General features: G+C 37.2%; 1 protein-coding gene across 3 annotated transcripts in view; it reads right to left on the reverse strand.

The window, feature by feature from the left end:
• The window catches only part of Ppargc1a (PPARG coactivator 1 alpha), a 615,371-nt gene that overhangs the window by 35,952 nt on the left and 566,908 nt on the right, over positions 1-12,511 (reverse strand). For all 3 annotated transcript variants that reach the window (XM_063240656.1, XM_063240655.1, XM_003467408.5), the window contains 3 exons: positions 3,653-3,847; positions 1,712-1,834; positions 647-851 (listed from right to left, as the gene is read on the reverse strand). In XM_063240656.1, the coding sequence (XP_063096726.1) occupies positions 647-851; positions 1,712-1,834; positions 3,653-3,847 (523 nt within the window). The remainder of the gene's footprint in view (positions 1-646; positions 852-1,711; positions 1,835-3,652; positions 3,848-12,511) is intronic.

Here is a 12,511-nt window from a genome sequence, read left to right on the forward strand (position 1 = left end):
CAAAGCAAAGAAAATTACGACTTTGTCAAGAGAGATCTCCCCCAAATCTCCCCAATCTGCCTCAGAAGCATCAGCCGTCTAGCAACGTAAGGGAATACTAAAAATCAACCCAGATGTTTAATTGAATCTAGGCAATATTTTTAATAGAAAGGGCAAAATATTCAGGAATTGTCAAGTCCTTATGTACAAAATAAAAAATGTGAGCATACATGTGGTCATAAAAAAGAATTCACTTAATAGTCAGGAGTGGCTGCATAAATGGTATTTACTATTTCTTAAGGTATAGAGAAAAAACTACGGTGCCTCATTTTTTCCATTACTGGAAAGGAAAAAATAAAAGCTCTTTAATGAATTGGTAGCCCAACTTGCCCATCACTTCAGTGATCTCAGCAGTCCAGGGAGTTTGAGAAACCTCAAGGATGTTGAAATCTCTCCCGCCCCCATCTGCCCACTTCAGGTGTCTTTCTGTGGTCGCGATGTAAAGCCCCATCAGGTGAACAGGACATTGTCAACCTGTGTCCAAGATGAATTTCCCTCCTCTAGCATCAAGTGTGCTGAGCTCTCCTTCCACAGAGAGACACTGATGGAGTGAGAGGGCTGTGTGTGCTTGGCCACCTCAGCAGCAGAATTCTGGCCCCCAGCTTACCTTGTACATGTTGCGACTGTGATTGTGTGTGGGACTTCTTTTTGGAGGTGCATTTGTCTCTGCTGCTATTCCTGGTTTCTGTGGGTTTGGTGTGAGGAGGGTCATCATTTGTGGTCAGATACTTGAGAAGCTCTGAACAGGGACGTCTTTGTGGCTTTTGCTGTTGACAAATGCTCTTCGCTTTATTGCTCCATGAATTCTCGGTCTTAAAAACAAGGCATAAAGAAAGCTAAAATTAGTGAACTGAACCTTATCAGAATGGATATAGGTTTTTTGAAGAGATGAGATTTTCAGTGAAGTGTTCAGTCTAAGTATACTAGATCTATGAGCTGTGAATAATTGTTTGCAGAACAAGGAAAGAAAATTACATTTAAAATTCCTAAATGACATTTATGCAGCTTTTTATTTCATTTCTCCTACATTTCAATGTTCCTACTCAGCAACATGTAACTAACAAGACCCTACAGCGCCTTTACTCTGTATAAAAAAAAATAAGCTGGTTTAAACCTTAATTTACCACTGATTGCTGAAGCCCAGTATTCACAACTCTCTTAAGTACCCCTTAACGCTCCGTTTTCACTCACAGTGAATGGCAACACAAACATTGTTTAATACAGCCTGCTAACCGAATTATGTCATTGCCAGCATTCTATCCAATTAATGGCAGAGACAGATCTTCTGCAGTGATTCAAAGCAATCTTTCTTGGGTTAGACAGCTGGCACAACAGCCATCCTGCATTTTAAAGTCATTCATAGATAAGTCCAGACTATCAGCCCATTCTATTGTAGCCCACATTACTGCCTGTATTAATCAAACAGGCAAAGGATCACACCCAGTGGCACTTGTACTGCAATTACCCAAAGATCAAACATAGGTGAACTCTCCCTACTTTCCAGGAGTTCAAGTGTTGTTTTTGGAAACGCATTTCATAACCTGTCCCACCATTAAGTGGTAGCTACAGTATCTCGGTTGAATTAATACATAGATAACTTTCATCTGCTTTATAGTTTCAAGCAAAAACCCTTCGTAACCATCCTCTCATATTGAAATGTTGCTGGCTGTACCTTAACAACTGCAGGGTTTGTTCTGATCCTGTGATTGTGGTTTGCATGGTGCTGGGTACTGAGACCACTGCATTCATTATAACTCAGCTGAGTGTTTGCCGGTGCCAGTAAGAGCTTCTTAAGCTAGAAACACATAAGGGAAGGAGAACACAGGATAAGTTAGGCATCTTCTAAGCATAAGAATATGTCACTGAAATTTTAAACAAATTAACTAGTTATAATGATAAAAACAATTCTATCACTCTTTAACCATGTCACACAGGAAACATTTTTTAGATAATAGCAGTAAGTTTAGGATTATATTGCCAACTATTAAAGTATCTACTTTCCCTACCTGTGAGACTTGGTATTGTCACTTAATATTTTATAACTTGTTTTAGATAAAATAAAGCAATCATTGTTAAAACGACTTCCAAATCACTGCTGCATGAATTGAAAAATGTCCCCTTTCTAAGTGAGGAGTATAGAACAGGATTAGATATGAATTTTTCTCTTCTAAAACCAATATAAATCCAATGTCAATAAATGAAAGATTCCATGATGCTTTGAACTGTGCTTCAAAATCAACTGTACAAATTTATTGATTCAAGCAATATATAGGAGAAAGCATTGGCTATTGCTAATTTTAAGAAGAAAGAAAGAAAGAAAGAAAGAAAGAAAGAAAGAAAGAAAGAAGTCATTTAGAGAGTTCTGTAACTTAGCTGTAACTTAAATGTGGGCAAAGCATCTATTATTTCTTGATCTCTGTTTCTTCATTTGTCTAGATGACTCTCAAGGACCTCCCCACCATGACATGCCAGATGTCTTTGAGTCAATGACCCCTCCGTTTGAACATCAGACATTAACTGAAGAAATTAGGGTACTAAGCCAATGATACTGACAAATAGAGCAAGCAGAGAATACATAAAAGTCAATTACTTTTGAAATGTTCCCCACAAGACCAGAAATATCAAAATACCAAAAAAGAAAAAAAATACACCTAAAGTCTCCATATGTCTATCTGCATTTTTTATCGGTTTGCTTGTTTTGTTTTTGTTTTACTTTTAACGCTTAGAGATATGGAAAAAAACAACCTCTAAATGGCATGTCAAGGCATGTTATTAAAGTCCTGATGATGGCATTTCATAATTTACACAGCAAGCTATTACATCAGATTTATGGTGAATTGCAAATGGCTATCATAGATGAGAAGGTAAACTGTGTCTGAGAAATAATAAAATTCTGATCAAGCACTGCATTGACAAGAAACTTCACTCTTCACTGCCTCCTATAAATTTAAGCAACTTAGGTTGCAATTGTACTATTATTTTTCAATCGTCATAAAAAATATGGATCCATGGATTCAAAGTCTGAAAATATTGCATACTGCTGTATTCATCAATTCTATTTATAGAATTGTAAGAAAAAATGCAGACATATCAATTAAAATATAAGCCACAATAATGAATACAGCAGGGAAAAAAGCTACATATCAAAACTTAAGGATTGCTTAATAAATTGCAATATTTCCTTACAAATCTATTCTGTAAAAGTATGCATATGGCTAAAATTCACCCTCATGCTCATGATCTATCTTAAATAAAAAAGAGACTCTGATTGTTTTATATTAGAGGGTTTTTGAAATCCTGGGTGAATTTTTAGTCTCTTCCAATTGTCTACTTTTTCTAAATTTCCACTACAAAGAGAATACTAAGAAATAAACGTACCACACATAAACAACAAAAGATAGCTTTCAAAATGAAGTAATACTACTCAGAACTCTTAACAATGTTTTTATACAGAGGGTCACAGGATTTGCAACTCTGAGTGTGCTTGGGGAAAAGTTTTGGCATCCGTCTAAATCAAAACTCTAGACCTTACTTGTTGTTACTACATCATACCCATGCAGCGGGTAGCCAGAGGCAACTCGGTTTTCTGCTAAACAATAGGAAGGGTTCTTACTAGAGAGGGCTCTTCTGCCTCCTGAGGCGGAGGGGTGCCCTCAGGCATGGAGGAAGGACTGGCCTCGTTGTCAGTGGTCACGTCTCCATCTGTCAGTGCGTCAAATGAGGGCAATCCATCTTCGTCCACAGGGAGACTGTCCAGTGTCTCTGTGAGGACTGCTAGCAAGTTTGCTTCATTTTCTTCATCTATCTTCTGCAGAAAACAGGAAAAAAAAATCCACAGAAGAAGTGAGTTGACTCAGAGAGTTAGCTGACACTATTAATCAACATAAGCTGAACATGTCTAAGCCAGTGAATAAGTCGTATGTGAAATCCTGATTGCCTATGCAAGGACCCCAGGATCGTGTCTTACTCCAACACCAAGCTCACTTAGGATCTGAGTCACATAATTAATGAGTAACTCCCCTGTGTCAACCTCAGACTGTCGAGGTCTAAAATTTAGCAAGGCATTAAGTCAATGGTTACTACTGCTGTAAATGATTCTGTCTTCCTCGCAGCCATTTTCCACGTGTTCATCTCTTTTTCCCCTCACTAAATGAATAGATTTAGAGACTGGCAGGGCTTGAAGGAATCTTAACCATCTTCTACTTAATCTTCATTCATAGTGCTTAGATCTCCTGTGCAGAATACCTTCCATTGGAACACCACTGGAAATCGAAGAGAATATAGATACCTTTATAAATGCAATTATAATCTCTTCTTCAAACACTCCAAAATAATTTTTCTTTCCCTGATATCTCAGTCATAAATCTCTATATCTGCTAATTGGGTATCTCTACCTTCTAATAGCTTACCCATCTCCAAAACCTAAACTTTGGTTCTTTTACAACAAAACTGTTACTCAATTTGAAGTCTTTAGTTGACTAACAATTTTTATGAAACACTGTATCTTCCTCCATGCTAACATCATGCTAAGGGTTGATGAAACAAAAAAAAAAAATAAGACAAAACTCTATATCTCCAAGAACCCTCTGATGGAAAGAAGGACCTATAAACAATTCACTATGAGCGATAATAATAGTTTGATTATTCTACAAAAACAGTCAAAGGTTCCCTGTTAACAGGACAATGTGTTATGTTCTATGCACCTGGACAGTCAGTGCCTATGTTGGCATACAGTATAGATACAGAGTTAGTGATTACTTGCTGAGTAATTCATTGATCTGCATTTATCACCAACGATATATACCATGCAGATTTCTTTCTTCTCCCTCTTCTAGCACTTCACATTGTTTGCCCAATTTGACCTGCTCCCAAATTCTTTTCTAAGTTCTGTATTCTATGACATTAGCAATATGGGCTAAATTATCCCACACAGATTCTATTACAAAATGCACCTAAGCTGCTGACATCTAATGAAGCCAGCGGTGCCCACACTGCTTTCTCTCCAGCACTGAGCTCCAGTTAATTGACCTGACAAAATTACAAGAATCACAGAATAAGACAGCTAATCAGAAAATCAAATTGTATTACTAGAGAAATTAGGCAGGGCTTTATCACGTATACATTCTATTTTCACACAAAAATTGTTTCCCTCATACTGATCTGTCTCTGTGCAGGAAAAAAATTACAGATTTTCTTTTTCTTTGTGATTCAAGAGGCCAAGAAGGGCCATTTTTACTGGCTGATGGTGGACTTTCACTAGCATTTTTTATATTTGCATAATGCATCTCCTTAATATTCCTGGATCTGAGATCCTGAGTCAACTAGATGTGACACACGTGTGACAATAAGATAAAGGTGTAAGCTCTAATAAAGAAGTAAGTCCTAACCCGAAGTGGGAGCTGTTCATTTCAGAATGACACACTTACACGGACCAATTCATTAGATTCGAAACAGCACCACTGAGTAATAAAGGCCTATTGAATACTTTCAAGCTTCAATTCTTTTGTACCCTATCCATGAAATCCTAGTCACAAGAGTGAAAAAAGCTTCTCTGATTTTCTGCTCAGGATCATAAACTGCCATCCAAAAATTCCAGTCACCCCGTCTTTGAGTTTCCCTAATTTCAAAATATCAATTCAGGTTATTTAACTCTTCTGAATAAAATTGTATTTAAATGAAGTTTATATTTTTTAAAAATCACCTCAAAATCATGACATTTGCTTTATAATGCATATCATCATATTTTCAATGAAATAATCTTTCAAAATATCTCAAATACCTACCCAGGAGCACACATACATTCTTTCAGTAATTTGGACTTTTTTTTCATGTATCCCATTTTTCAAAACAGTTTCTTTTATTGAGTTCCAAAAACAGCTCAAGGAAAATAGTTATGAATGTTTACCAATAAATGAGTAATTTTGTTTACCCTGATTTAAATTTTATGTTTGGCTTTCCAGGAATAGTACAAGCTGCTATTTGCTTTAAATCACATAATACAATAGCGCTTTCACTCAATCCCTTATGTAAACAAATGAAGATAATTCCAATCAAGTCAAAATGACAAAGAACATTTAAATTAACTAGTTTTCTCCAATTTCTTTAATAAGCCTCAGTGAATGTATACCAAATACAATGGCAGAAATATTGGAGCTTGATAATGTCATAATTAATTTACAAGATCTGATTAAACCACCAACTACTTTAATTTTCCTTTCTACTGGACCCACAATGAGAGGGAAATATTTGTGGGATGGAAGATTAACATGGCATGTGTGTGTGTGTGTGTGTGTGTGTGTGTGTGTGTGTGGTGTGTTGGAATGTGTATATACAGAGAGAAAGTATTCAGCCAGCATGTTTCCGTAGAGCTGTATTCACTATTTGTAATGTTCATGCAAAATGATTGTTAAATATTTTTATCATTCCTTTATGTGAACAACTCAGAAAGGTACTAAAAGATTGCAGATTTTGAATTATGAAAAAATATGCTACTATGTGAAATATTTTATCTTTCTCTAATCTTGGAAGTCTGAGAAGAAAACTTGATTTTATTGGTGACACTTCTCTGTCAAAGCACAGCAAATATTTCTACATGTAAAGTTGAGTGGACACTGCCCCTTACTGCAGCAATTTCAATTAGTTTCATATGAGTTTCAACAATCACATGCCCCAGAGAAGGCAATGGATGTGACAAAGAGGACTCCGTTCAACAATTAATGTCACTTTCCATTATTGCTTCAGTCCCAATTTACAGAGCAAATAAATCAAAGTCGCTGCAGATGAAGCACTCTGGTCTACGAACACATGTCTATTCACAAGTGACAGGGGTGGAAACACATTATTAATCAGTAAAATGACATTGCAAGATAACCTTTCAAAGACTGGGCTCAGATACTGTTCTTTAATTGTTGAAATTACTGTTTTGCAAGAATACACTTTGTATGTCCATCTAAGGCTTAAAAAAAGGGAAGGAGGAAGGAAGAATGAGACAGAAGAGGTGAGCAAGAGAGAGAGAGAGAGAGAGACAGAGAGAGAGAGAGACAGAGACAGAGACAGAGACAGAGACACACAGCACAGTCCAGAGGTTTAGAAGAAAGAGAAGGAATATTCAGCTGTGTAGGATCTCCGTAGACTGAGCTCTGCAGTGATGTGGGAGAGAGTGAAGGAAGACCAGCCATTCCTACAGTGGCCTAACAGTGGCCCTACCAAGCAACATTTCCTACACTGGTGGGGAGGGGGTAGGAATTAACACTTGGTTCTCCCAACATAATGTGATTCTGCTACTATTTTTCTGACTTGAATAAAATCATGGGTGCCTGGAAAACTTCACTCTCCGTGGTCTTTCCAGGAGGAAAGAAGACACAAAACCTCATTCCAGGTATAAAAAGTTCCCAGGAACAGATAGCATACTGGCATTTGTACTAACAACCCCAAATTCCTAGGCCACACCACATCTTTAATAAATTCATTTGACCAATTCATTTGGAAGCTTGTCACTGCCTTTGGCTCAGCTGTGTCCTTGTGTGACCTGTACTAAGTCTGACATAATTCAAATTGTGCAGGTAACAGAAGGTAGATGGTGCCCTTTCCGTGGCCAAGACTACCTTGATATTGAAATTCTGACCAGATACATGGCATCCGGGCCTTTCCTTCTTTGTGCTTTGCTGACAGAAGGACCTTTTGACTGGTTAAATGCAGAAGAAGACCATGTTGTCAACTCACCGAAGTGCACACTCCAGAGGGTGAGCAAATCCACTAAATCAGGATCAGGACGCTAATACCGAAGGGAGAACCATAGAGTGAAGACTGCATGTGGTATCCCAAAAACTTCTACATGAAGGATTTATGGAAGGACCATGCCCTGCTTATGATAGTAATTTTTTTTGCATCTTGTAGAATTGCAATTATATTCTGTGTCCCCAGATTCTCACACTTGCTTGATCTCTGTTTGATAAAAATAGTTTAATATCCATTTAATCACAGCTTCATTATCTTAGCTCTCTTAATGCGAATTAGGCCAGGAGAATTCTTGCTTCCTCATTATTCAAATCATCAATAAGAAGGAAACAGAGGGGTCTTCTTACCATTCATTAATCAGTGTCAACTTATTGGATACTATTTACTGAGAGCTCAATCTATATGAGAGGTCACTCGGCCTCTATTTTTTTCTACACAAAATTTCACAATATTTTTGCCTAATTTACATATGGACTTTTCCCACTCGTTATTAATAGGATAAAAAAAGAGTTGATTAAGCCTGAGAACACTTCATGACAGTGCTCGTGAACATTTTCAGTGTATATGCCCATCGTCTTGATTACCCATGTTTGAACTTCATTCTTTGAACACGATCTACCACCAACTATTAACTCAGAGCCAGCTTCCCCCAAATACCCAGCATGCCTTGGGCTTCCTCCTTGCCCCATCCTGCTGATTTGGAAACAGCTAATGAGGACAAAATTAACTTCGACTTTAAGTGAGGCCTAATTAGGAAGGGAAATCTGCTAGAGCAACATCTGGTAGTATATTCCAAAGCCAAATATAAATGACATTTTTGGATTATCCACTATTTTGGATTATTTGTTCCACTGGGCCCCACCAGGAGTTCAAATAACTAAATGGAGAAGCAACTTTTAAGATAAACTTAGGAGTTCAAATGTGGAAAATGACTGATCATAGCTGTCCTTTTCCTGAATCTCCATACAGAAAGCTCTGAACCTCATCCCATGTTTCATATATAAACTGACAAAAAGTGTTTGCATGCATTTGAATTTAGTTGTGCATGTTCCATTCAGAGGAAACAAAAATCAAAATAAAGGAAGCTACGTGGTTTTTTTTTTTTTTTCCTGAAACGAAATTAAGCGGTAACAATCCAGAATAAACCACTGAGATAGAATACGAGGCCTTTAGCTTTTTGTCATTAAACCATTATAATCAAGACTACATAATCCCTGATTGTTTATTGCACATGTCCTTCCTGAGTGGTCTGAGCCTTTGTAGAAGAGACTGTTAAATATTTTGAACATCTTCTTTAAACAATGTTCTTTCCTTCTCTCTTTATACTCTCTATAAACCAGGATTATTCTTGCTTCTCTTCTATGATAGCGTGGTCACCACCTGTGTGTCTACCTCTCTCCTAACACACTAACAGAAACGTGGCTGGAGTCCCAACGAGGCAATACTGGAAGGTTCCTAGCTCCTGCCTCATTCAGTAGGAGGAGACCTTAAACTAACCCACTAATCCATGTGGCAAATGATGCTTTGACTAATGATGGGCAATTTTAAAATTTTAAAACTGACTTAAAGTATCTCAAGCATATTTTGTAATGGAGAGTAGTTACCATAACATAGACCACTTTACATCATGCACTATAAAATACTTTTGTATCTATTCATTTCTTGCAAGTGCCCTGAGAGTTTGCTTACTGCTATAAGTCTTGTTGGATGCTAAATTTGCCGGAGTTTAAGGTCTAGTAGAAAAAATGTACGTTTAAGAGAGTATCCTGCAATGGACACATAGATTACTTGCAATATCACATATGTATATGTATCTATACATACCTCCCCCCAGCACCCAGAAGTTTATATAGAGAGTACACATACTTAAAGCAGAATATGTGCACATTGTACATCTTAGCTCTCACATATTCAACTCAATTGTAGCTGACTATATAAAATAATATAATCAGCACATAAATTCTTCCACTAATCCATTGTAACTGAAGAAGGCAATGATCAACAACTGAGGATAATTCCTGCAAAGACAAAATAAAATGTCAATGGAAATACAAGCAAAACTGGAAAATTTTCTACACAGATAAATTTAGATCTGTGAGAATCCATTTAATTCCCATGAACGCTCCTAGTTCGGTAGGCATAAAATTTATATTCACATCTGTACTTAGATTCCATGCTAACTTATTAGCTTATATCACACGTTCACGAGTTAATAAACATGTACAAAATAGGTGAAATTTATTATCTGGAGAGGTCCATGAACCAAAGTCTAAACAGAGGTTCAATAGAAAGGGCTAAATAATCCTTGTTTGTGTAGGCAAAATAGCTAAGGGGGAGAGGGTGTAAAATCGATCATTTGTTTCTCATATGGAAAAGAGGAAGTGACTTAGTTGTGCCCTTGAACAGGAGATATAATAGACCTGAAAAAAGTCGTCGAGGCATTCCACAGATCCTCAGGTTTAAGGGAAAGACTGGGCATGAAGCAAAGAGCCCAAGACCACAAGTCAGGAGAACAATGCTAGCTCTGTGCCTCCTGCCCCTGCTAGCTGGCTGCATGTCCTCCAGTGGGACCCCTCAGCTCTCTGTCTGCAATGCACATTCCCGAATGGAGGTCCTGCAGCCTCCTTCTGGATGCCCAGTCTTCATCACTGTTTCTTGCCTACTCACCCCATACTCCAATCTCCACACAACAAACTAAATGAATCGATAAACCTAAGTTGTGTCTCGCTCCTCTTCTGACCCTCCCCAATAGATTATGATTGTAAGAGTAAAACCCCAAATCCTAAGAGTGACTAAGTAGCCCACATAATATTTCACTGAACTGCACACTTTTAGAGCTAATCAGCTACTCAGAACTTAACTGGAACTATCAGGCTACCTGTACTGTAAAGCTGTCCTATACTGGGACACCATCCCACCCTGCCACTACCCATTTACCTGCTTAAATCCTTTCCTAACTCTCCACTTCCTCACTGGAGGATAAATGTCTGGCATTCTCATGTCCTGAGATCTTTCTACTTCTGCCCATAGGGTCTTCTGTCTTCTGCCAGATGATTATATGTATTCCCTTCGTTCCCTCATGGTTTCAAATGCCATCTTTTCAATGAGATCTTTCCAACCACTCTGAATACATCTGGTTTACCTGCTCTAAATTATATGTCTTTTTGGCATTTATTTCTATGGCACAACATACATCATATACATGATATATACACCAATATGTATGACATATATGATATATATAATATATATCATATGATATATATCGTACATATATATATATATATATATATATATATATATATATCATAGTGACTTCTCCTGTTCATTGATTATCATAAATAGAAAGTTCGACCTGTTTGTTTGTTGTTAATTATTTGATTGCAGACCTGAGGGTGTAGTTGAATTGTAGAAAGGTTGCTTAGCATGCATTTGTGAGGCCCTGGGTTTGAGGCCCTAGCACTGGAAGCCAAAACAAAAATGAAACAAACAAAAAAGGCCAGTTGGCATAATAGTAGATGCATATTTAAAGTGAAAAAGAACAACTAAAAAGTCCTAATAGTTTGATGGGACTTTTATTTTCCTTTTGTCATTTCCTCTGCCACCCTCACCTCCTCTTACCCCAGCGTATTTATGTTCCTAGCAATGTTTATTTTAGACTACGAGTTAAACTTAGCTTGCATTCATTTCACATATGCCAGTTAATAGGCCAGGCAAGCAGCCAATATATTCTTAGTGGGAATTCTCAATTCTAATTCTGAAATTATCCCCTCGGCTCTGAAAATATAAAACTAACTGTAATATTCATCTTTTGTGTGGGATTTGGGTGGGTCTTGTAAAGGCAGAGATTAATCTCTCCAGATTTTGTTGCTTGGGAGGATATTGGAAAACATCATCAAGCAGGCAATTTGCACCCATCTTGGAAGAGCCAAGGAGGCTTTGTGGTGAAAAAATCATGCCAGGCAAACTTACTCTCTACCCATGCAGGAGATTGGGCTCACTAATCAATGGGAAGCAACTGATGTAGTTGATCAAGACCAGGATGAGCCCCTTCGCCACACAGCACGCTCATCCACAAGGGGAAAACATATTTAATCTTAACCATGAGTTTTAAAACTGTGTTCTGTGGAACCTGAGGCATGAATATCATTAGTACAGTCGTTGTAAAGGTTTGATTGTGAGCATTGTTCTAATATTTTGAGTATTTGTATAATTGTATTTAAATACCAATATAACTATTTTTTACCAAGCAATTTGCTCACTCAAATGTGTTGTTTATTTTATCATGAACACAATAGAGATCACTACTGAACACACCAACAAAATAGAACCATTGTATTAAAATTCAGGAAAAAAATCTTACAAAGTGAAAGCGAGAAGTTTAACAGTGAGAACCATTTGCAACTCGTCACTTCATACCATAGAATTTTCTCAGTCCTTTGTGGTTAGAACAAAGTACAAAATAATTAGGTAATATGATGGATCATTAGATACTGATCACCATCTCAAAACAGACTTCATTTCTTTTTCTGTTCATTTAAATAGTGTCATAATGCTCCTAGGTATGTGCTATTTTAATTTAAAAATATTATATAAGAGTGTAATTTTACTGAACTTTCCTGATGAGATGTGATCAAAATTTATAATGGATATTTAAATCAAAATATTTATTACAGTAAAAGCACACTGCCAGTGACCCCCTAAAATACTCCACTTTGAATTGTACACCCTTGTC

This window comes from Cavia porcellus, unplaced genomic scaffold, assembly GCF_034190915.1.
Source record: "Cavia porcellus strain 051 isolate PalLab524CR breed Dunkin Hartley unplaced genomic scaffold, mCavPor4.1 scaffold_30, whole genome shotgun sequence".
NCBI lineage: Eukaryota > Metazoa > Chordata > Mammalia > Rodentia > Caviidae > Cavia > Cavia porcellus.